Raw genomic sequence first — 25,169 nt, 5'->3', positions numbered from 1 at the left:
TCTCTCTGCACATGAGTGAATTTCATTCATAGGCTAGAGCCTACCAGCACTTCTGTGCATGATGAACTTTATTCACAAGTAGTCCCAGTGAAAATGTGCAAGTAATGTTGAGCCCTTTGTAGCACCAAGGCTGTATTGAATTGCCTTGAGACAGAACAATTGTAGAGTACACCCAGCTAAAAGGAGCTCAGTGAGCACAATTCATGTTTTCACACCTACTTTTTCAACATGAAGGCTGAATCATTCACAAGAAACTTTTCTGCTATTTATATATAGTGTAATATTTTTTTTAATGGGAAACTAGCCAATTGGTTATGACAACTCAGCTGCAGGATCAAGGTCCTTTGCTGTTCTTTCAGAAAGTGCTACTAATTTTGTTCACTGCACAAAGGAAGATGAAAGGACAATATGGCATCACTCTGCTGTGCTCACATTTCACACAGATTACAACCAAAATAAAAATACATTTGTAATCTTGCACCCAATCTCTTCCAAAAAAAAGTTCAATTAATAGACCCCCCCCCCTCCCGCCAAAAAAAAAATACACACCAGTCACCATGCACTCTGCATCTGTCTCATCCTGCAACAAGTAACCCAGAACTTGGTTTGTGCTTGCTCTTCAGCCCTGCAGTGGGCATTGGGACTTTAATGTTGTATTCTGGGTCTTGAGCAGTCTTGGAAAAGGTGGCTATTGAAACCATATCTTCTCCAATATCCACCTGAGACCTGCGCCTGCAGATGAACAGCTTCTTCAGAGCCCGTTGGAAGTCCCGATTCAGAAAGGCGTAGAGCATGGGGTTGATAGTAGAATTGCAATAACCTAACCAAGTTATGATCTTGAAAGCATCAACCAGAACTGCGCTGGTGGAATTGGTACCTTTAGCAGCTAGCCATACATTCAGAACAAAGTAAGGTAACCAGCACAATATGAAGACTGAGATGATGATGCTAATTGTCCGAGTGGCTTTGTTTTCCAGATGCAGGTTGTTCTGCCTCTTGCTGTTGGGATGGTAATGAATTTCAAGGGACTGAGACATGATGCGGGTGGCCTTGAGTCGTGATGCTCGGTAGATGAAGAAATACATGCTGCACATAATCATGAACGGGACAAAAAACGCCAGGGCAGAAGCTACAATGGCAAAAGTCCAGTTGGTGACAAAGATGCACTCTTTGCCAGCGTCAAAGTCTACACCAGGTATCTCATTCCAGCCTTGCATGACTGGTAGAAAGGAAATGAGGGAGGAGTATACCCAGACCATGCAGGTCATTATGATGCACCTGCAAATGGAAGAGCAGGAAGGTAAAAACTTGGGAGCACAAGTTATTCTGAGATCTTCCTTTGAAAACAGCTGACAGTAATGATACTCCACAGGGGTGTGGTGGAGATTAGTCAATGCTTCTGAAGAGGTAAGTATAGAGAAGCCTGAGACACAATGTTTTGGTCCAAATTTGAACATTTCCAAAGTCTGGGTTATTTGGATTAGGTTTAGGTTTAGGCCAGTCTGTGTGTCAGGGACCGATAGAACTGTTTGGAAAAATAGGGGGAAACATTGTTTCAGGGAATATTTTCTCTTCTGTTGGAATATTGAAACGTTTTAAAATTTCCAACCAGATGTAGGGTCAGGAGGTGAGTCAGCTTACGCGTTTAAGACGTGATGCCCAAACTTTGCAACCCTTTGCCACAGCTTAGCAGGGCTCTCAGGCCCACTCCCTAATTTCCCATCTCGATTTGATTTTTTTCTTTTTAAATGGACACATGCAGCCATATTATTAGCTAGAGCTCTTATCTTGCTAGAGAGTGATACAACTAGATTGCTGGCTGCAGAGGGCAAGGCCAGGGCACCTGGAAAGTCACTTTACCTAAAGTGTTCCAGCAGCCCTCTCCTGTGGGTTTCCTATGGAACACTGGTAGGGGCTTAAACCTGCCCTCACCACTGGAACTCCTGGGTTAGGATGGTGAGGGTAAATCCATGACATGCCCACACCTTGAATACTGCATCCAGTTCTAGTCATCCCATCTCAGAATAGATGTGTTAGAATTGCAAAAGGTACTGAGAAGGGCAATGAAAATGGAATGGAAAAGCTTGTGTAGGAGGAGAGACTTAAAAGACTGGGATGGTTCAACTTGGAAAAGAGATGATTCAAGGGGGGAATATGGCAGAGGGCTAAAAAAATTGTGCCTGAAGTGGAGAAAGTGAATAAGGAAGTGTTTATCTTTTCACATAACACCAGAAACAGGGGTCACCCAATGAAATTTATAGGCAGTAGGTCTACAACAAACATAAGTACTTCCTCACACACTGCACAGTTAACCTGTGGAACTCCTTGCCAGGGGATGTAGTGAAGGCCAAAAGTATAACTGAGTTCAAAGAAGACTTAGATAATTTCATGGCTAATAGCCATTGATGGACCTATTCTCCAAGATGGTCAGGGATGGGAACTCCATGCTCCAGGTGTCCCTAAACCTCTGATTGCCAGATACTGGGACTGCATCATGGAGGATGGATCACTCTAAATTTCCCTGTTCTGTTCATTCCCTCTGAAATGTCCGCCACTGGCCACTGTCAGAAGACAGGATGCTGGGCTTGATAGACCATTGGACTGACCCAGAATGGCCATTCTTGTGTTTTTCAGAGGGTCCCACTACCTACATTTTCCCGGGCATAGCTACCTCCTGAAACATGTAGGTGGGCCCACTGACTTCCTTGTGCCTGCAGGTATTTATGAAGCCTGTAGCACTACCTAAAACTCACAACCAGCCAAATAATTTTGCAACATGTTCCTAATTCAAAAGGTGCATTCATAGAAGTGCATGCAGGCCAGGTCAGCCATGAGGTTCTCTATACCTTACTACATCCTCCACACCAAAAAAGCACAAAAGTAGGGCTCTTTAAATGGTGCAAAGGGCTGCTTATCAAATACGGATCAGATTTTGGGTGGTGGCTGCGAATGGCTCATCTGGAACATAGTAAGGGTGTGTTCCACATCTGAGTAAAAACTCTGAAGGATTTGGGCACTCAAAAATTAGCTCTATAGGGAGTTAAATATAAATAAACTAGTAGCTGAAAGCCTGTCCTGTCACACAGGTGTGGCATTTGGCCCAACTAATCCACCATCTGTGCAGTCTCCCTCACAACCAATGAAAGTGTTGCATGCAAATTAGCTGTAGAGTAAGAGTGGTGATAGGTGGGTACCTCTGAGATCACAATGGTTTAGGACTCTTGGCATGGAATACATGCCTGACTGTAGCTGGACATGGGTGTAATTCATAACATCAAAATGTCTGAGAACTTGAAAATTAGACAGTGATGGACAGTGAACCCCAGTGGTGACTGAACCTGGTGATATTCTAAAGGAAGAGAGCTCTCTGCCATGCCTGTTGCTGTTTCCATCGCTTCACACTGTACAGACATTCTAGGCTTTAGAGTGATAATCCTGGGATCTTATTACATAGATACTATTTTAGAATATGAGACTCGATAGGCTAGGTACTTGTATGGTCTCCATTACTGTAGTATTTGACTGCCTCACACTCTTTATTTAGCCTCACAACACACATCTGTAAGGCAGGGCAGTGCTATGATCTCCATTTTCTAGACGGCGGAACTGCGACACAGAGACTAAGTGACTTGCCCAAGGTCACACAAGAAATATGTGGCAGAGCAGGAAATCAAGTCCCTTGCTAGCACCCTAACCACTGGATAAGTCTTACTTTCAATTCTTGATCTTAAATTGTTCTTTTTTTTAATGGGTGCAGTGCTTAGCTCCTATTTGAATTTGAGGTGTAAGAGCAGAGATGACAATCTGTCCAAGTTAGCCCTCCAGGGATGTTTAATGTTAAACCCTGGAATTGGGACTGATGATGGAACATCTGGCAGATCCTAAAACCTCCCTCCATTTCCACGAGCTTTTGAGAAGTATACTCGCCTTCGACGTGACATCCTCATCGAATAATGATAGGGGGTCACCACGGAGCAATATCTATCCAAACTGATAAAGCACAATGTGACAATGGACGCTGTGCAGAACATGACATCAAAAGAGATCCACACTTTACAGAATTGCTTCCCGAACAGCCACATCCCCGTCACCTCATAAATTATGCTGTGGGGTGGAAAGAGAGAGAGACCACAATATATTGTTACAGTTGAAGAGTGATTATTTTTCTGCTATGGAGAAGCCTATTTACCCAAAACCCAAGTTAACGTTGTACCCTGTTGGCAAGATTAGTGAAAATATGGCGACTTCTATTGAGATACATTGAAATTTTGTTAGGAGGCAAATTGGAGTAATCCCCAAGTTTGATGCCCAAGGCTTTAGCCTGATATGGGACATAGCTACGGTCGCACTTATGCTACCAGCTGGAACACTGTTTTAATGGTATCCCTTGGCATTGTTGCAATTTTAGTACAGATCATCTCTAATTTATTAGTATTTTCATATATTGTTATGTTTGTCACAGGCTTTTTCAGTGCCTCAAGAAGACACTTATGGAACCAAAACAAGAGAGCTAGTCTTCACAACAGCTCATATTTTTGAACTCCTTTTGAATGAGTGATCAAATCCTCAGTTATGTAAGGCGTGTATTTTAAGATTCCAAACCATGGAAACATAAAGTCTAAGAGAAAGTTACTGCAGAAGCTAAGGACTTATATAAAACTGGTAAAAGTAGGAAGAAGCAAATTGCAGCCAGGTAAATGTTATAGCATCGCAGCTTACACAGCCCGTTGTACTCCTGCCTCAAGCTTCCTGACTGGTTACTCATTTGTTACTGTTTCTCTGCCTTTGTTGGTAATATTTTGGTACAGGTGAGTGGTTTTCACTGGCTTACTTGCCTCTGTGAGTCATTTATAGGCTAAATAACGTGAGAACTGGAGAAAATTTCCTTCACATCTTCATTTTTGCCCATCTAAATCTGCAGCATTGGAAGATCAACCTCATCTTTTGCATTGTAGAATTTTTCAGCATGGTGGATTTTGCCTCTTTTGTATTAACTTTTTTTATCATCATCCCAAAAGATAATGTCTTAATTTTTTCTCAGCCACTGGCAGTAATCAACTCAATAGCAAATTTTGCCCTTTTTGCACTATGCTGAAGAAGAGAGTTTATATTCGGTTCTAACTGGCATTTTGATGTATTATCTGGATGGTGCTGTTTTAGATTGTGTTTTTGTATTTGACAAAGACAGATGTCATGTGATTTAATAAAATTGAACTGCATAGTCTCCTCAGGATATTTCAATTCCTGGGCTTGGAATAGCTTCCCTCCTCCAATGTTCCAAGCATCTTTGGTACTTCCCATCTGGTCTGCCTCTTCAGATCTCATGCATTTTAGCTTTTGGATAATGGGATTCATATGAGAACCCCAGTTCTCATGTTGTTTAGCCTATAAATGACTCACGGAGGCAACTAAGCCAGTGATAACCACTCACCTGTACCAAAATATTACCAACAAAGTCAGAGAAACAGTAACAAATGAGTAACCAGTCAGGAAGCTTGAGGCAGGAGTACAACGGGCTGTGTAAGCTGTGATGGTATAACATTTACCTGGCTGCAATTTGCTTCTTCCTACTTTTACCAGTTTTATATAAGTCCTTAGCTTTTGCAGTAACTTTCTCTTGGACTTTATGTGACACAGTGAACAAGTCACTGCCTTTGTGAGAATTAATTCCCTTCTTCCCTGCAACACTATAGCTTCATAGTCTCTTAGCACTAAAGCCACAGCAGTTGCTCTAACCCGACTGGAGTTCTGTCAGCTCTGCTGGCTAGAAAGAGGAAAGGAATAAAATCTATATATAAAGCTTTTTTTAAATGCTTGGGTTTGGTTTAACTAATTTCATTAGTATTAATTAAAACTACTTTTACAGGTTACAGTTTTTCTGCCTCTTCAGAATGGTAATGGCACTCACTGTATTAGCATCTGTGCTACAATACGAGCTAGAGGCCCCAGTCAGTTGGGGATGTTGTACAAACATTTATCTGAGGAGTGAGTGGGAGCTCTGTGTGTTGTCTTATATGGCCCGTTACCGTACTATTTGAGCGCCTCACAGTGTATAACCCCATGTACGGATGGCAGAACCTGTCTTTTAAGCCCCAATACTGCAAAGACTTATGCACATGCTTAACTCTAGGCACTGCGAGTAGCTCTAGTCAACCACTGAAGTTGATGTAACTACTCAGAGTGTGTACAGTTAATCACCTGTGTAAGTCTTTGTAGCAATAGGGTCTTAGTTAGCAGTGCACTGTAGGAAGGCCAAAGAGTTTGAGACATAATATAGATGCCAATCTGAGTACACACTGCCAGCTGACCTGATGTCGTCTTAGTGGTGATATCAAGTACTATTTTGTAATGCTTGGAAAATACAGATACTGAACAAATCAGAGAAATCTCAACATCAGAATCACACCTCTTTTTTTACCTTCTTGCTGCATCACTCATCTGAAATCAAGTGAAGCATTGTATGAGGGTCCCTTTGTCTCTATAACTAAATCTCTTTTCTTTCACTAAAGCTGGCTAAGGAAGGACTGAATGTTCCTTCCATTGAATCACACAGGCTTGTTCTTTTTGGCATGTGGCTAATGAACAAAACAACACAGCATATCTGATCTGCTGCAATTCAGCGTAAAAGCTGAAACAGCCAAGCTGGAAAGTTGTGAACCTAAATCCACCCCTATTGTACTTGTGGCATATGCTAGCCAGCTAGCCAGCCTATGGCAGTCTTGGTTCTACTCCAAAGATGTCATGCTGCTTGATAGAGGGTCTCTATAACCTTCAAGTCCCCATATGTGATGTCCATAGTACCTGAGCTAAGTGCATACCAAGAACTTCCCCATTCTGGGAGTCTGTGACACAGAGACCCTTTGGCAAAGGTTCCCCTGTTCTTTGCAAACAACTCTCACCTCAGACCTGACAAAGTCACTACACCAAACACGTCTTACAGGATATTGAAGGGTCAGAATCCATTAGCTATGGATGTAAGATTTTAACTAGTTTCTCCTGAGAACTTTTCATATAGGCCCAGAGTCCACAGCTTGGCTTGGGCTATGGGGGCTGGCTAACAGAACAATACATAGCTAAGAGGAAGCTGGGGTAAACAGATAACCTTGTGTGTTTCAAGTCAGTGAGCGGAGTCAGCATAACTCCAAATGTAATTGGGCGTCCTTATCGCGAGTTATAGACACATGAAGCGATGAGAAAGGCCTCATGGTTACTCCCTAATGCAGGGAGGAGATAGTGGTACAATACTCCTCAGATCCTAGACAAAGTTCAGGGAGAGGCCTAATATGATTGACATGAGTTATGACACCCTCCCCTCACAGATGTATGCCAGTCCTAGCCCACAGAAATGCAAGAGTAAACTTATAAACAATTGTTATTGTTAAGTACTAATTACTGCTTTTTCAATTTAAATCTCTAGGAATGTGCCTGGTGGTCAACCAAGAGAGCTGCTACCTCATTCCCCTGGACCCCAAAATTAGGATTTAACCTATATACTTTAGTAGACATAGTTTGGGGGCAATTACCTGTGTGTCACCAATATGTTAATTTGGGCCATTAGGTAATCTTTTAGACGATTGGCTTGTTGTGCTTATCTTGTCTTGGTGCTAGAACCTATCCAGGGGCTTGGGAAAACCCATCCCCGTCGCTTCTCTCCGCCCAATGAGCACCATATATAATCTATAGTAATTAATTGTTTTGCAGTGTCTCTGAGCCTGATATGCAAAGTGACACTCCGCCAGCGCTGTGCGTAATGAACTCCTGTGCTTGACTCTACACGGTGTGGATTATTGGTTCATCAATATTTATCCATAAAGAGTAGCATGTGAGGATCTACAAGGAAGTTCATAATTCACAAGCTTCACAATCATTGCGAGATGAATGTACAGGTAATACTTGGGGAATAATATCTTTATATTGAAAGTATGCTCTATGAACTCGGAGTAGAAATTAACCACTAATGTGCTGTGGTGACGGTCCATGTGGGCAAGGGGAAGTCATCACCCTGCCCTGCTTGGCTGGTGATACAAGGCCAGGCTCAATTGTTTAGCCTTGCACAATACTAAAACTTTCAGTGGGAACCCATCAGGGGCAATGGCAAACAACTGAAACCCTATTCGCTGCAGCACATTTAGAATGATAAACGGGAGCATTTTATTTTAACATGCTGGGAGTGCTAGTTGCCTTTAATCAAAATGTCCATCGAGCGCCGTCTATGATTCACCTCACCATGGTATTTGAGCCCACCGTAAAGTATCAGCTAACAATGCAGGGGGAATATTGCTAAATGCTAAAACAACAGATTAGAATCCTTCGGTCATGGATGAATTCCTCCACTAAGGAGCATGTTTTCCTGCCCGATGTTTGTTTTCACCTTCCCTTTTCCAGTTAGAAGTGTTGTGCTGAGCTACTCGGTGCAATGGGCTAGCTAACTCTTTCTCCCCCTAGTGGCTGGCTTGCATAGTACAAGAGTCATAGAATCATAGAATCATAGAATCTCAGGGTTGGAAGGGACCTCAGGAGGTCATCTAGTCCAACCCTCTGCTCAAAGCAGGACCATGTTGAGAATATTTTGCTAGCTTGGCAGTTGGTAGTGTGGGAAGCTAAGATGTTTAGGTTTTTAGGATGGGTTAATTAGGCTTTGAGCTTTGTTTTGAGAAGTTGGCCTTGGCTAGTTCTATGAAGTTACAGCTGCGGGTGTGTTAAATTTGTTAACCAATTAGCAACTGCTTGCTTGCCTGCTTTAAGAGTATAAAGAGCATGCTGGAAATGAATAAAGTACTCTCTCTGCTTATGATCACATGGGTTGTCAGACTCTGTCCCTGCTCCTCTGCGATGCAACAAATGGTGACCCCGACGTGATTGAATGAGGACAGTGTTGGTGGGCCTGAACTGAAAAGAAGAAAAGGAGGCGCACCTGAGTCTCAGTGTCGAGCGGCTAGGAGCCGCAGGGCGTCCGAAAAAGAGGGGCGCACCTGAGCTCATGTCGACGAGCGCGGCCGCAGGGCGTCCGAAAAGAAGGGCGCACCTGAGTTCAGTGTCGAGCGGCTAGGAGCCGCAGGGCGTCCGAAAAGAGGGGCGCACCTGAGCTCAGTGTCGAGCGGCAAGCCGCAGGGCGTCTGAAAAGGGAGGCACACCCCACCCAGAGGTGAGCAGCTAACATGGGAACCGCTGCATCAGCGGAAGAAAGGACGGTGCATGAATATTTGATGTGCATCGCGGAGCGGCAGGGAGAGAAGCTCCCCTCTGATAAGTTATCCCGTCTGCTGCGGTGGGGACGGAGAAGGGGACTTTCTGTTCAACCAAGTACAATTTTTGATAAAACTGTTTGGGAGCGGCTAGGCTCCGAGCTTTGGAAGTCGGTTGGCTCGGGGCGATAAGGAGGCCTTCTCCCTGAGTCCAGTATGGAATAAGGCGAAGGAGATAGTAGAAACTCTCGCGGCCGAGGCAGGAGTGCAGGCGGCCCTTTCTGAGCTTTTGCCGCCCAACGCCCGGAATGCCTTCTGTGTTGCCGGTTGGAGCCAGAGAGTTTTTCGGTGGTGAGGACACGGTGATACCTTTGGCTTCCAACCCCTACCCTATGGATGATGTTGCCCTGCTACGGCCCCACTACCACTCCAATGTGGCTATCGGCCCCGACATGATTGATCCTGCTACGGTCCCGTTACCCCCCCGATACGCCCGAGCCTATGGAGACAGCCTTGCCGTATGCACCCCCTCCAAAGCCATGCCGTGTTCACGGGCCTGGGGGGTGCCACGATTGCGGGGGGACAGAAGAGGCTCGGGTGGAACATGTGCCATCGAACCCATATCCCGATTTGACTACGTTTCCTCAGTTTACTCAGTCCTGATGCCTTCTATAAGGAGATGGAGCGCCAGGGTCGACAGCTGCAGCATATGTGTGATAAGTTGGACCAATTGGAAAGTTTTCCACCTGGATCATCGCGGTCGCATCTTCACAAGTGCTTTCATTCAACTCGCCCCCCCGCCCGCCTGGCCCCGGGGACCCTCCAACTGGGGACCCTCCGATCCGGTACAGCGCTGGCATGGAGTTTTAAGAGAAGCCATCCTTGAAGGTCTAACACCTGAGGCCTTTCCGGTGATTACGCCAGACCCTCAACACCCTAATCATAGACGGTGGGCCCCTTTGGACTGGAAGTTGATCCGTGAGGCACAGAAATCGATCATGGCTTATGGACTAGATAATCCGTATGTACAGTCTATCATTGAACAGGTATTTGTTGGCCAAGCAATGTGTCCGTACGATGCGATTAAGCTAGCTGACATGCTTCTTACACCTACACAGAAACTTTTGTGGAAAGATGATTGGGCTAAGAGAGTTGACTTGGCTCTTGTCCGCAATTTGGATTTACCGGATGATGATCCTCGGCGCCTGGCCACTGCTGATATGTTTTTGGGAGCCGGTCGCTTTGTTGACCCGCACTTGCAAGCTCGCCTTGAGCCCCGGATCCTGCAGCAATCACAGGAACTAGCTTTGGCTGCCTTTAAAGCGGTGCCCCAGATGGGAAAGCCGGTCCTCCCTCCCTATGCTAAAATTACACAAGGCCCATCGGAACCGTATTCCACCTTTTTGGATCGCCTTCGAGGCTATTGATAGATCTCCTAATCTGACGCCCAGAGGCCAGAACTGCAGTTGGACTTGATCTTGCAACCCAGAATGCAAATCCCACTTGCCGCCGTATATTAGCCACCTTGCCCAAGACTGCGACCCTGATGGAAATGATCGAGGCATGTGGTAGGGCCGCTATGCTTGAGGAGACGGATAAGGCAGCAATTCATGCTAAGGCACAGGCCTCTGCACTGGCCGTGGCGTTACAACCCCTGCTCGGGGGACAGCGGGGGGCTAGAAGACCGACCCGCCAGCCGGCCCCTGTTTTGGTTGTGGAAAACCCGGGCATTTCCGGCGGAACTGCCCTATGCAAAAATGGGCAGCGGGCCTCTGATGTGTCACCTGAAGCTGCAACTGGCGCTTGCACACGATGTGATAAGTTTGGACATCGCGCCGTCGACTGTTGGGCGCGTTACACAAAGGATGGAACACCGCTGCCGGGAAACGGATCACGGAGCGCCCCTCGGAGGAGCGCGACGACACACGTGCCTCCACCCGCCAACCCGGCTGCCTGGAACACCTCACCGGAGCAACCCGTGGCAGTGCCGGAGTGGACTTGGCCACAGCGACAGATGTAGTTTTTAGAGACTGACGAGGTTCAAGTTCTTCCTTCCAACACCGATGGTCCCCATTAGGATTTGGCCTGAGTGCCCTTTTGATTGGCCGTTCGTCAACATCGAAACAAGGTATTTTTGTTTTGCCTGGCCTTATTGATGCCGACCATACGGGGAATATTGGGATAATGGTACGCAGCCTTTGTCCCCCTGTGACTATAACTGCTGGTACATCGTCTTGCTCAGTTAATACCTTTCAAGGGATGTGTGCCCCGACCGACCCCGATTTGACCGCGGGTCTCGAGGGTTTGGATCCACTGGCCCTCCCCAAACTGCCTTTGCTATGGACATTACTTTGTGCAAGCCCACCCGAACTGCTCGGCTTCAGGGATCCGATGGGCGGCAAATCACTCAGGAAGCTTTTATTGGGGATGCAATGCAGAGTGGGTAACTGAGGCACCTGGGACGACAGAGGTAGAAGATACTGTGTTTTACCTTGGAATCAGAGCACACTGAAGCGGTTGCAGCTGAGGCCCCCATGCAGAATGATGTAGGAGATGCGCCATCTAACCTAGTATCAGAATGCCCAGGGGCAGTTGTAAATGGGCCCCTCTACAGAGCGACATGTGTCCTCAAGAACTGCCTGTGTGTGAAAGGGAGACGAAGAGGAGCAAGGGAATTTAGCTGTGCAGCTGGCAGATACTGGCTCACCCCATTTTTAGTATTGAAAGCTCTGGGGCTCAAAAAACATTTGTGCCTGTTACAGCTGCAGCAATTGAAGAACAAATCATTGCAGAAACTGTAACATCTATGGAAACCTCAGCTGAAACTTTAAAGCCTTTAGAAGCAGTGCCTGGAAAACTATTTCCTGAACTAGTCCAAGATATTACCACTGCTCATTCGGGATTTGAGGCTGCAAACAGTAGGACTGAAGAAATTGCAACTGTGTTAGTATCAGAGATGTCTGCTGCAGTGGTGGATGGAATGTCTGAAAGAGCCACACGATGTACACAACCTGGGCCCCTGGAGGACAGTTGCTTGTTTGCTATGCCAGGATTCTTTTTGTTTGATCCTCCCTGAGAATTTATGTTATGTGTTTTTTGTTTTGTTTTGTGGTGTTTGTTTGTTTGTTTTTTTCTGGCCAGGATTGTTTTTTGTGTTTTATGTGGTTTATGTTGTGTTTTTTCTAGGACCCCCCCCTCCCTCAGTGTCAGTTTGATCGCCTGACATCTGAGGGATAATTTGGTAATAGAAGTTTGCCACAAGTTGGTGTGCTATTGAGTAGGGGGGAATTCTGTAGAATTTACACCATTTATTTGTTGTGCTTTGTTTTTGTTTGGTGTTGTTGGGGTTTATGTTAAGAATTGCATGGTTATATAGGTTGGCTTTATAAAGTTTTAATTTTGGTTTTGTGATAGATTGTGGTGTAATGTTTTAAAAAGTTGGAAATGTTTTGCTAAAGAATTTATCCCTATTTTTTTACACAACATTTTAGAATTTGTGTGGAGGTGGGAGGTGTTGAGAATATTTTGCTAGCTTGGCAGTTGGTAGTGTGGGAAGCTAAGATGTTTAGGTTTTTAGGATGGGTTAATTAGGCTTTGAGCTTTGTTTTGAGAAGTTGGCCTTGGCTAGTTCTATGAAGTTACAGCTGCGGGTGTGTTAAATTTGTTAACCAATTAGCAACTGCTTGCTTGCCTGCTTTAAGAGTATAAAGAGCATGCTGGAAATGAATAAAGTACTCTCTCTGCTTATGATCACATGGGTTGTCAGACTCTGTCCCTGCTCCTCTGCGATGCAACAGGACCAAACCCAACTAAATCATCCCAGCCAGGGCTTTGTCAAGCCTGACCTTAAAAACCTCTAAGGAAGGAGATTCCACTACCTCCCTAGGTAACCCATTCCAGTGCTTCACCACCCTACTAGTGAAAAAGTTTTTCCTAATATCCAACCTAAACCTCCCCCTCTGCAACTTGAGACCATTACTCCCCCTCTGCAACTTGAGTCCTTCTACTGCTGAGAGCTAATGGAGAGTCTCTATTAGCTGAAATGGGATTTTGGAGGCAAAAGTTGCTGGATTCTGTGCTGGCTGACAACAGTGATGCCTATTATCTGCAGCACTTTGATGTGCTATGTCAGAGCACCTGCAGCCTCCTAACTCCCCGAGCCTCACGGTAGTTCTGTGGTCCCCTGACATAAAATAGCTTTCTGCTGGACCCCTGCGGTGCTTAAAATGGTGCCTTGCCTAGCAGGCTATTTTTTGTTCACCTCATAGTTTTCCTGATAAATATGGTGTCTCTCTCCTAAGTGGGTTATTTTCTCTCTAACTGTATAATTAAGTCATTGGTTGTCATGGAAATACTTCCCCTCTTGAAATGCCATCTACCAACCCCCTCCCCCTTTTTTTTCCTCAGCCTCTACTGCTCCTCTTCCCTACAAGACATAAGCACAGACAGATTACTCTTTGCCGAGTACCAGTTTCCTCAGCCTTTTTTGTTACCTCCATTTCCTTGGAGGTGAGAACCCCTCCATCCCTCCCTTCTGAGCTCTGCTGCTGACCCATGAGGAAATGTGGCATCAAATTCTCCACTCCTCCTTTGCCAGGAAGAAAGCCTCTCCTAGTTCGGGGAGGGGAGCATTTTGCTTGGGAAATGCTCCCCCCTGCCCGTGGTGCTGCACAGCAGTGCTGGCTCTAGCACTTCTTCTCACCCTAACCAGGAAGGCTGTGTCAGCAGGTGGATGGCAGAGAGGACATGTGGGTAGTTTGGTAAGTGGGAAGCTCTTGCAGGGAGAGCTCTTATTGCCCTGAAGGTCCAGGAAGGGAGCCCCCTGGCCGCAGGAAGAATGTGGGAACTCCAGAGGACTGCAGTGTGTTTAAGGGTCATGCATAGAGTGAGAGGAAGAAAATCTGCTGGGGAGGAAGGGCTGGATTGAGAGGAAGAACCTGTCAGTTGGGTGGGAGCAGGGAGCCTGACTTATCTGTTGGAGGAGGTGGGGCTTGTTAACCCGCCACCACAGGAGACCCAGGTTCCACTTCCAGCTCTGGTGAGTTAGTGGGGAGGGATAGCTCAGTGGTTTGTGCATTGGCCTGCTAATTCCAGGGTTGGGAGTTCAATCCTTAAGGAGGCTGTTTAGGGATCTGGGGCAAAAATCTGCCAGGGACAGTACTTGGTCCTGCTGTGAAGGCAGGGGACTGGACTTCATGACCTTTCAAAGTCCCTTATAGTTTTATGACTTGTCCCTACTGCAAACTGGCAGGGAGACATGCTGGAGAAAGGCCCTCAGCACAGAGCAGAAGGTAGGGGGAGGCAGTGCCCTCCCTTCCAGTGTGGAGTCTTGAGAGAGGGAGACTAAACTGGCCGAGGTAGCAGAGTCTGCTCTGGACTCCAACAGGGACATGGAGGTACCAACAAGCCTGAGGAAATGGGGGTTGGCAGAGAGACTGCTGGAAGCACACCCCTGTTGGGTACACTGTAACAGCTGTTATTAGTTATCCTTTATTTGTCATGCTGCTTTCCCTGCTCCAGGCAGCTGGCGTTAACATGGCTCCTTTTGTCATGGGCACCATCAGGAAAGCACCAGCTCAGCCCTGGCCTTAGGGATTCCCCAGTTCACTTGTGTTCCCACTGCTAGGGGGAGCTTGCAACAGCAGAGCACTGATCACAGCCAGTCCCCTCTCTGGAGGGAGCCATCAGGTGTGTAGGCCCAGCTTGGCAGCCTCCTCGCACTGCAACAAGTATGTAACTGCCAGCTACTGCCTGACGCCACCCACCCTGCCTCTCAGGCCAGGCAGCAAATCACGATCCCACTCTCCCCACTTCCTGTTCTTGTGCCATTTTGGCTTGATCCTGAACCGTGCCCTAGTCACGTGCACCTGGCCAGCCTCAATCTGCAAGGAACTGCCTTGTGACAAATCTGGGGGGCCCTTTTCAGTACAGAGCCTGTATACCAAACATGGGCTCTGACATGCTTCCCCTAACCCCACCACAGCACATAATGAGGACCCCAATGTAAACGATGCAGAGCCTCTAACCTTACTCCCAGTGAAGTCACTGCCAATATTCCCAATGACTTCCCATGGGCCTGAAGGAGGGGAGTGGGTTATTTCATCATGCAACCAAAGCTGGAGCTGTTGGAATTCATACACCCAACAAAGCAGATGTAAGAGTGGGAGGAGATAGAAGCATGGTGCCAGTGATGATGTTGGAACAAGAGCTTACCGGACCATTGCATTTTGAGGCAATATTCAAGCTTTTGAAATTTGATTATGTTCTGCTTTGGAAGGAAACCCAAACTGTTGAACGTTTGCATGAAAACAGAAGCATGTGGATCCTGTTATTGACCTGGGATGCAGGAACCCCGAGTTCATGTCCCTCCTCTGCCTGATTTAGAGCACAGTCTTTCAGTCCAGCGCACTCTACATCAGTTAGAGCAGGGAGCTGACCATTGGTCTCCCACCTCCCATTCCCAGGTATGCTAACCTCCCAGGTATAGAGTCACACTCTTCCCCTGTGCCCAAAAACCTTCCTGATGAAAGTTTTGTACCAACTGCTGCATCTCCGTTAAACATTTCAGCGAGGGTAAAACAGTATATAGAAAATATTTCAAGCCGCTCTAGTTGGAAACTGAACTGAGATTTCCTGAGTTTGAAACTATGACAGTCTGTTCATGTGCTTGGAAAGGGTAACTTTAACTCTCTTCTAACACCATTTTCATTTTCCTCTGAAGCTATTGAACAGGCTTCCACTCAATTTGTAACTCTCTCCTTGCTGGGAAATCCATTCTCCACGTTATTTTAACATTTTTGTCTTACTTCTTACACATCAGGGTTTAAACTTAAATAAAAGGGCCAGATTCACTTGTGGGCTTTGGCTGCATTGCATTGCTGATGTCTGAAAGCAGATGCAAACTCTATTTAACCAGCTGGTTAAAGTGGGTTTATGGCCATTTCATTTCACCAGAGGAGAGGAATGCAGTCAGAGCACAGTGGTGAATCTGGCCTAAAAGGTCTAAAGCAATTGGTCTAATCCCTCGTTAGTCTTTTTAGCCTCATGTCAATAATTAGAGCCATGAATTTGTTGTCAAAGTACAATAATAAAGGGAAACAATCCTGATCATTTTTGCCTTCTCAATGCAGACAGCTTTAAACAAAACAAAAATTTTTAATCTTCAATTTATAAATCACATGCAGATCCAGACAGCTGACAATGACAGCAATTGTCCTGTTCTGTTTATGTAGGTAAAACATTTATTTTGCAAGAACACCACTCCCCTCCTCCATTGGTGTTTGGATTGGGCTAGAAGAAATATTAAAGAGGGTATTACTGCGATAAAAATAGGATGTATAATTTAATCTTTAAAAATATGTCAAGTTAATAATATAAGTGTTATGTGCTACACGGTTAGGACATTTTTTGAATATATGAGCTCAGACTTTTTCTCACCCTGGTTTTATACTGGTTTAGGTACATTGACTTCAGTGGAGTTGCTCCTGATTTCCACGAGTGTAAATAAGAGAACAATCTGATCCAAGAGATTATCTTAATGGAAACATTATAATTATTAAATTGAAGACTGGAACTAACTGAGGGCCTGATCTTGTATTCCTTGAGCACGCAAAACTCCCATTGCCTCTAGTGGTTTTCGCAGGCTCACAAGGAATGCCAGACTGGGCCCTGAGGGAGGGAGAACACATCTACACTACAAGCCGGCTGAGAGCAGACCTGTCTGGACCCTATGGGTATGTATTCAGGCAGCTAGCTCAAGCTGCTGCTAGCGCTACCCATAGCTACACTGCTAGTTTTAGGGCACTAGCTCAAGCAGAGCTAGCATGTGTCCATCTACTCATGTGGGAAGCAGGCTCCTAGCTGCAGTGTAGACGTACCCTGAATGTATGCGTCATTATTCCCATTTTACAGGTAGAGAAACTGAGATACAGGAAGGTGAAGTGATTGACCCATGGTGAGTTTGTAGCAGTGCTGGGACTGGAGCCCAGGCATCCTGTTTTCTATGCACCATTTATTAGACCATTAGACTTGCCTCCTACATAGTAGCCACTGAACTAAGCCCTACTGACTGCCATCAAATAAGTGCATTACTAGCAGGTCTTACCTTACAAGCAGTTCTTACCTAAATGGCATGACCAGACAAGCAACGAGGAGATCTGCCATGGCTAAGGACATAATAAACATGTACGTTGCGGTACGCAGCCTCCTCTCCACCACAGGGCAGATAAAAACCACTGTATTCCCAAACAGAGTGATCAAGTCTATAAAGGTTAGTATTAGTCCAACAGCCACCTCCCGGGGACCAATGCCTGCCCCTGTCCAGTTGCCATCACCTCTTACCCAGGACAGGGCAGTGGAGGAGATGTTGGCGAGCGATGATGTATTTTTGTCCATCAGCATCTTCCCCCAGTGTTCAGAGCTGAAGCAGAGAAGAAAAAAACACAGGCTTTGAAGCAAATTAATTCCAGGTCTATGGAAGAAAAGATGAAAACTATAATTATGTCTCATTCACTTAAAAAGTCCCACGCACCCTCCTGAGCAATCTGCCCTCTCTGTGTCATTGTTACCGATTCCTGGGGGGGCTTGTACCCAACGATAATGTTATATATGTGCCACACTGGCTGAAAGGCATCATGAAAATTAAAAGCCTTCCTGTGAATGAAAAGCACATCATTAGGTGAAGCCTGATACAGGGAAAAAGCACTGAACGCTGGAAAAAGAAGCAGTGGGAATCTAGAATTAAAGCAGTTTTGCTAATCCCGCTCACCTGGACTGAGTAATCTTATTTGATGGGCAAGTAAAATATTTTCTCATTATCATCTTGGTCATTATCAAGGTGGATGAGAAGATTTTTTTTTTGCCTAGGCTGGATACATACATAACCCATTGTTCAGTATGTGATATGTCACACACACACACACACACACACACACGCACGCAATGATATGGGTCTGTTACAGCTCCTAGTCATGGAATTTGGTCCTTGAGGTCAAGCTGTAGAGGTTTATGCTCTTATCTGTAGAGGTTCCCAGTTGTGATCAGAATGGTGGTATAATATGTATTCATGGCTAGAGAGTTGGAAAATGGAATTTCCATTTGGGGAAAATGTCTGACATTTTGACAATTATTTTCATTCTGACTCAGAATGAAAAACTGAAATTTACCACAAAATGGAAATTCCCACAAATTTTGATTTGGAGACATCAAACCGTTTCAGTTTGATAATGTTGAATTGCTCCATTTTCATGTCAAAGTGTTAGTGCAAACACATTTGAAGAGGGTCAGTAGACACGTACTGCTGCTCTGGTACTATCCATAGCTGACATTGCAGTCACAAGCTAATAGCATACATATGTCACAGCAGCTAGAATTCACTTCCATAAACTCAACTAGCCAAACCCAACCTTCCGAGCTCTTGGAGAAGCTCTAGGTGTGACAGAATACACCCCTGGGTTCACACCCTCTACACTATTGTAATCAGTTTCGTACAAGGCATGTCTTGCAAGGTATCATTTGAAAACTCATAATTTGCTGGTCAATATTGTCCTGACAAAATAAGTGAGGCAACATTCTATGTGACATTATAAGATTTCACTGTATGATGTTATTAACACATGTTCCAAACCCCACACTCCTGACTAAACTGAGGTTGGCAAACAGGTCTCTCCTAAACAAAGGAATATATGCTCTGCTTAATTTGCACATAACCAGTAAACAGAGTCATCAAGCAGGAAGGGAAACAGAGAAAGCTCAATCAGGTGAGAAAAAGCCATCAGGGAACATCCTTCCACATAGATATTTTATGTTCTAATGCCCAACTGGAAATGTTTTTCAAGAGGGGGGCTGAAACTATACAAAAGAGGGACAAATACCCAACCCCCCCTTCCTTCCTATCACATTCACTGCATCTGAAAGTGACCAAGGAAGCGTTCATTGGCCTTTGGTGTAAAGGTCCTGACCTACAGGGTTTGGTCAGTAAGATGCTGAAATCATGTGGTGAAAAACTTTGCTTGAATCTTATATTGTTTGTTAAGTAAGATAATAATAAATGTCTTATCTTTATTTTTCTTATAACCATTTCTGACTTTTATGCCTCATTATTTGTACTCAAAATCTCTCTTTGTAGTTAACAAACCCGTTCTACTGTTTTTTTTTCTAATCCAGTGTGTTTATATTGAAATGTCTGAATAACTATTTGAGATAATAAGCTGGCATCTTATTCCTTTTTAGGAATACATTGATTTAAAATATCCTGTACTGTCTAGGAGAGGGCTGGGCAGTACACGACATACATTTCTGGAGGGAAATTCAGGGCTGGGGGTGTGTTGGGGTCACCCTGAAGCATAACCCAGGCTGGTGAGAGCAAGAGTGTGACTAGGTGTGGCTGGCAGGCTGCAGTTACACATAGACACTCAGGGTGTGACTTGCACACTGGAGGTTGTTTGTGAGTGGCCCAGCTGGGAGCTGCTGCAGCAAGGCATTGTGAGGCACCCAAAATTGCAGGGCAGGGTGACACAGCTGCTCATTAGTCTGGATTATACCCTGGCATGTCACACGAGGCACCTGCTAAAATGTGATGCATTAAATCAAAATGAAGCCCACCTAACACCAGCCAGCCCCACACAGTATTAACCCATCTGCAAAATATCAAGCCTGGCCCTCAGAAATGCTTCCTCGCCCACCTGCCAAAACAACTCTCCAGCCACAAACCAAAGTCAATTCCTTCCCGACACCTGCCTCCCATCAAACACTCCAAAGCCTAGGACTTTTGATGCTCTGGCAAAACCGCACGGGGAAGCAACTTCCAGACCCTGGAGCCCATATTTTCTAAAGTGACTAGTGATTTTAGGTGTCCCATTTGAGATGCTTCAAAGGGGCTTGATTTTTGAAAGAGCAAATAAATGAAGGATACTTTCTGAAAATCAGCCTCTTTCAAGATGTCTCAAACTTTGCACTCAAAATCACTAACTCTTCAAAACATAGGCTCCTACAGTGAGAATGCCCTGCCCCAAGCACCCTCTCTATCAGACTAGAGGGTTGTTAGCTTAGCTGCCTCACGCGATTACTGCTGTCACAGTATCACATGCCAGACGAGCAAGACAGTCCCTCAGATTGCAGGACACCAACCATTTAAGGCTTTTTTCACTTCAAGCCAATGCTTTAAAACTCACCTGCAAATCCAGTGACAGTCAGTGCAAGTCACGAGGAACTTGTGCCGGTGTATGTACTGATAGCTACTGGAGGAATCTCTCTGAGGAATTAAGAACCTCCAAATAACCGTGGCATTGAGATTTAAGTCAATTTTTCAGTTCTTATAGAACTATAGAGCAGATGTTCTTTCCAATTTCAGGCACTTCAGTTCCTAATAGTCTAGGAGGAGCTGAAGGTTAGCTGAACTCGTACGTCAAAATCCAAGACCTCAGGGGAAAATTACTTTTCCATAGATAGCACAGCCTTCAGCTTCTAGTCCAGCAGGGGGTCATGTGTGACTGTTCATACATACAGCCAAACATTCCCTGTTCACACAGACATTCAAACATCCTTCATACTATACCCGGGGCAGGTTAATCTCTGAAATTTAGCAACTGAAACTTGAAGGTGTAAATTAGAATATGCATAGTCCTACTTTTGGCTCTTGATTTGTAATCCACTTTATCGACACAGACGTATTTCAGTGAGTGAAACTTCCTGGGAGCTGGTTTCCCACCATGCCCCCCGTTTCCCATTATCAGAACCTTCCTTGCTATCAGTATCTAGCACAACTACCAGCTTTTGTTTGCTTGCTTGCTTGCTTCTGACATAATCCATATTTTTCCTTTCATGGGGAAAAAAACCTGATAATCGTATATGAGCAGCACATTTTTCATATCCGTGAGGCATGCAACATTTTATATTTAATATGTTCAGCTATAACCAGCTCCCAGGAAGTTTCACTCACTGAAATATGTCTGTGTCAATAAAATGGGTTTCAAATCCAAAGCCAAAAGGTAGAAATATGCATATTCTAATTTACACCTTCACATTCAAGAGGCTAAATTTCAGACATTTATTGTTAACCATACTGCTGTGTCCATACTATATTTTTTCTTGGATGAGTGTAGTTGCACAGTGTGCACATGTCTTTGATCTGGATATGAACACAACTGTATAGTTAAAATAAATGCATAAGAAACAGGCACTTCTGTATGCATTTTCAATATGTGTGCTTGTGTACATATGTACCACACACACACCACATTCTGTATTCTCTCCATACTGAACTTTGTACTAACTATAAATTGGTTTCTAATTAAGACCTCTGCAACATAAAACACAGTGGAACTAACCATGTGTAGCCAGCTTTTGCTAATTGTGGTACCTTTTAGACTGGAGAAAAGAAAATCTACTTTGCCCTTTTCTAACATCCTTTCCTCCCTCCTCCATTTGACCTTCCAAGTTTTCAAAAATAATAGTAGTAATCCAGCTTTTAGATGCTAACCACAAATAATGAGGTAATATTGACACTGCTAGATTATAAATTCCTTGTTCCTCCTCATATCATGCCAATTAAAGTGTTTAGGTGAATGTGTTATCCCAGTTGATGCAATTGGATTTGGGGGGAAAATGGTTCAGTGAATGGATGGATAGACACACATCAGAACACAAGACCCAGAGGAAATGCAATGCCTGTGACTGGTGAAACACAGCGGGCAATGAAGGGAGTCAGTGCACGTGCACTCACCTTTCCTTCCCTAAGTCTCCTGGCTTGAAGTTATTTCCGTGTTGTTTCCAGGAGAGCGGCAAGGTGGAACAGCGGCATCTCCTTCTCCATCAGTGAGTGTGCGTCCAGGGGGTGCCTCCCTTCTGCAGCACATGGGCACACGCAGTCCTGGACGGCTCTGATTCAGCAAATCCCACTTTTAAAAATGCACCTGCTCTGCCTACACATCCCGGGCTGGCTGCAGAAACGGAGAGAATGCGAGACTCGCCCACCCACCTGCTCCAAGTGGCGGCGTTAACACCTACGGCCACCCGGGGGCGCGTCTTCGCCAAAGCACCGAGCGCTTCGGTCTCCTGCCGCTGGCCGGGCTGGGGCTTCCTGCCCTTCGCTGCTCAGTGGGGTCCGGTGGGGGAGGCCATTGCAATTGGCTTCTGTGCTTGCAATAAGCAGGGATTGCTTCGTGGGCGGGAAGCCAGGGAATTCTCTCCCCAGCCCCACCCAGGCTGTACCCTGGGCCCCCTCCGCGTCCGCAGCACTAGCGCTCAGCCCCTGGCAGCTACTCAGTGACCAGCCCCAGGGACTCCTCCCTCCCCCATCCATTGCCTGGCCCCTGTCAGTCACTGACCAGCCCCAGGGACTCCTCCCTCCCCCATCCATTGCCTGGCCCCTGTCAGTCATTGACTAGCCCCAGGGAATCCTCCCTCCCCCATCCATTGCCTGGCCCCATCAGTCACTGACCAGCCCCAGGGAATCCCCCTCCCCCATCCATTGCCTGGCCCCTGTCAGTCACTGGCCAGCCCCAGGGAATCCTCCCTCCCCCATCCATTGCCTGGCCCCTGTCAGTCACTGACCAGCCCCAGGGAATCTCCCTCCCCCATCCATTCCCTGGCCCCATCAGTCACTGACCAGCCCCAGGGAATCCCCCCTCCCCCATGCTCTGCCTGGCCCCTGTCAGTCACTGACCAGCCCCAGGGAATCCCCCTCCCCCATCCATTGCCTGGCCCCTGTCAGTCACTGACCAGCCCCAGGGAATCTCCCTCCCCCCTCCATTGCCTGGCCCCTGTCAGTCACTGACCAGCCCCAGGGACTCCCCCCTCCCCCATCCACTGCCTGGCCCCTGTCAGTCACTGACCAGCCCCAGGGAATCCCCCCACCCCCATCCATTGCCTGGCCCCTGTCAGTCACTGACCAGCCCCAGGGAATCTCCCTCCCCCCTCAATTCCCTGGCCCCCTCAGTCACTGACCAGCCCCAGGGACTCCCCCTCCCCCATCCATTCCCTGGCCCCTGTCAGACACTGACCAGCCCCAGGGAATCCTTCCTCCCCCCTCCATTCCCTGACCCCTGTCAGTCACTGAGCAGCCCCAGGGAATTCCCCTCCCCCATCCATTGCCTGGCCCCTGTCAGTCACTGGCCAGCCCCAGGGAATCTCCCTCCCCCATCCATTGCCTGGCCCCTGTCAGTCACTGACCAGCCCAGGGAATCCCCCTCCCCCGTCCATTGCCTGGCCCCTGTCAGTCACTGACCAGCCCCAGGGAATTCCCCCTCCCCCATCCATTGCCTGGCCCCTGTCAGTCACTGACCAGCCCAGGGAATTCCCCTCCCCCCTCCATTCCCTGGCCCCTGTCAGTCACTGACCAGTCCCAGGGAATCCTCCCTCCCCCATCCATTGCCTGGCCCCTGTCAGTTACTGACCAGCCCAGGGAATCTCCCTCCCCCCTCCATTCCCTGGCCCCGGTCAGTCACTGGCCAGCCCCAGGGAATCATAGAGTCATAGGATCACATGACTGGAAGGACACTGACAGGTCACCTAGTCCAGTCCCCTGCTCTCATGGCAGGACTAAGTATTCTCTAGACCATCCCTGACAGGTTTTTGTCTAACCTGCTCTTAAAGATCTCCAATGATGGAGATTCCACAATCTCCACTGCTGGAGCAGCCCCAGGGACAGCCACACCAGCTGCTGCTCCAGCAGTGCCCACCAGTGGTCCGAGGCCATCCGGAGCAGCCGTAGTCCATGGCCCCATGCAGCAGTCCCTGGCCAGCTGGCTGCAGTAGCCACAGTCTGCTGGCCCTAGCAGTGGTCCCTGGGTGGTCAGCCGGAGCAACCGCAGTCCATGGCCCCCAGCAACTGGTGCCATTGGCCCCAGGTTCCCCCCCCTTCCGCAGCAGCCCCATTTGTTCCCCCCACTGCTTCCCCAGCACCTCTCCCCCAAGATTTAATAACAGTTATTTTTCATATAAGTAATGGACACATCACAGGTCATGAATTTTTGTTTATTGCCCATAACCTGTCCATGCCTTTTACTAAAAATACCCGTGACTGAATCATAGTCTTACTCGTGAGAAACAGGACCTTCCTGGAGGTGTGTGAGGAGCTTGCACCAACCCCTGAGCACCAGAACACTTGATTCAAGGAAGCCATACCTTTTGAGAAGTGGGTTGGTATTGCCCTGTGGCGCTAGCTATCTCGGACAGCTATAGGTCCATGCCAAACCAAACTGAGGGTGGGAGGTCCACTGTAGTGGTTGTGGTTTGTGAGGCAGGTAACATTGTGGTTAGCCCATGGGTAATTGGTGTAAGTAACATTCCCAAAAAAATAACTAGTTTTGAGGGGCATGGGTTTCCAAACTGCTCAGGGCCACTGATGGAACTCATGTCCCAGTAGTTTGTCCCACCATAAGGGGCAAGTGAATAAGTGAACAGGAAAGGGTACGACAGTAGAACCTCAGAGTTACGAACACGAGAGTCAAGACAAACTCCTCATTTGGAACTGGAAGTCTGCAACCAGGAAGCAGCAGAGACAAAAAAAAAAAATACAGTACAGAACTGTGTTAAATGTAAACGGCTAAAATATACAGGAAAAGTTTAAAAAAATATTTGACAAAGTAAGGAAACTGTTTCTGTGCTTGTTTAATTTAAATTAAGATTGTTAAAAACAGCATTTTTCTTCTGCATAGTAAAGTTTCAAAGCTGTATTAAGTCAATGTTCAGTTGTAAACATCTGAAAGAATAACCATAACATTTCATTCAGAGTTATGAACATTTCAGAGTTATGAACAACCTCCATTCCTGAGGTGTTCATAACTCATAACTCTGAGGTTCCATTGTTCTGCAAGGCCTTGTGGATCACAGAGGCAGATTTATGAACACTGAAGTGGGGTGCACTGGTAAGCTTCACGACGCAAGTGTGCTGAGGAGATCAGGAATGTAAATTAAAGTGGAAATGGGGACTTTATTCCCCACAAACAAAATTGTCCTGTATATTTTATCTGCACCAACTGTTAT

The 25,169-nt window shown here is 46.3% G+C and overlaps 1 protein-coding gene across 4 annotated transcripts; it reads right to left on the bottom strand.

The window, feature by feature from the left end:
- Nucleotides 1-299: 299 nt before the first annotated feature.
- LOC123371747 (histamine H2 receptor-like) lies at nt 300-22,454 on the bottom strand. 4 transcript variants are annotated; one of them, XM_045019596.1, is made up of 5 exons: nt 21,907-22,454; nt 17,716-17,837; nt 17,308-17,604; nt 3,928-4,104; nt 300-1,278 (listed from the first exon to the last, which is right to left on the bottom strand). In XM_045019596.1, exons 3-5 carry the CDS (start codon nt 17,583-17,585, stop codon nt 576-578), a joined length of 1,158 nt encoding a protein of 385 aa, XP_044875531.1. In that variant the 5' UTR covers nt 17,586-17,604; nt 17,716-17,837; nt 21,907-22,454; the 3' UTR covers nt 300-575. The 4 variants fall into 4 exon arrangements, with proteins under 4 accessions (XP_044875531.1, XP_044875530.1, XP_044875529.1 ...); XM_045019595.1 differs by lacking the exon at nt 17,716-17,837 and having other exon boundaries at nt 21,907-22,063; nt 22,162-22,454; XM_045019594.1 differs by lacking the exon at nt 17,716-17,837.
- Between the last annotated feature and the right edge of the window lie 2,715 nt (nt 22,455-25,169).

This window comes from Mauremys mutica, chromosome 5, assembly GCF_020497125.1.
Source record: "Mauremys mutica isolate MM-2020 ecotype Southern chromosome 5, ASM2049712v1, whole genome shotgun sequence".
Lineage (NCBI taxonomy): Eukaryota > Metazoa > Chordata > Testudines > Geoemydidae > Mauremys > Mauremys mutica.
Note: the sequence above shows the minus strand (reverse complement) of the source record. Positions and strands in the feature narration are given on the sequence as shown.

What these genes read in the sequence shown, in the direction of transcription:
- LOC123371747 (XM_045019593.1), bottom strand. Translation starts at nt 17,999, where the DNA reads ATGAGAAAATATTTTACTTGCCCATCAAATAAGATTACTCAGTCCAG. An exon ending in AATAAGATTACTCAGTCCAG is followed by an intron (nt 17,605 to 17,952) that starts GTGAGCGGGATT and finishes TCTCTGCTTCAG; the next exon opens with CTCTGAACACTGGGGGAAGA. An exon ending in TGTCTGGTCATGCCATTTAG is followed by an intron (nt 4,105 to 17,307) that starts GTAAGAACTGCT and finishes TCCACCCCACAG; the next exon opens with CATAATTTATGAGGTGACGG.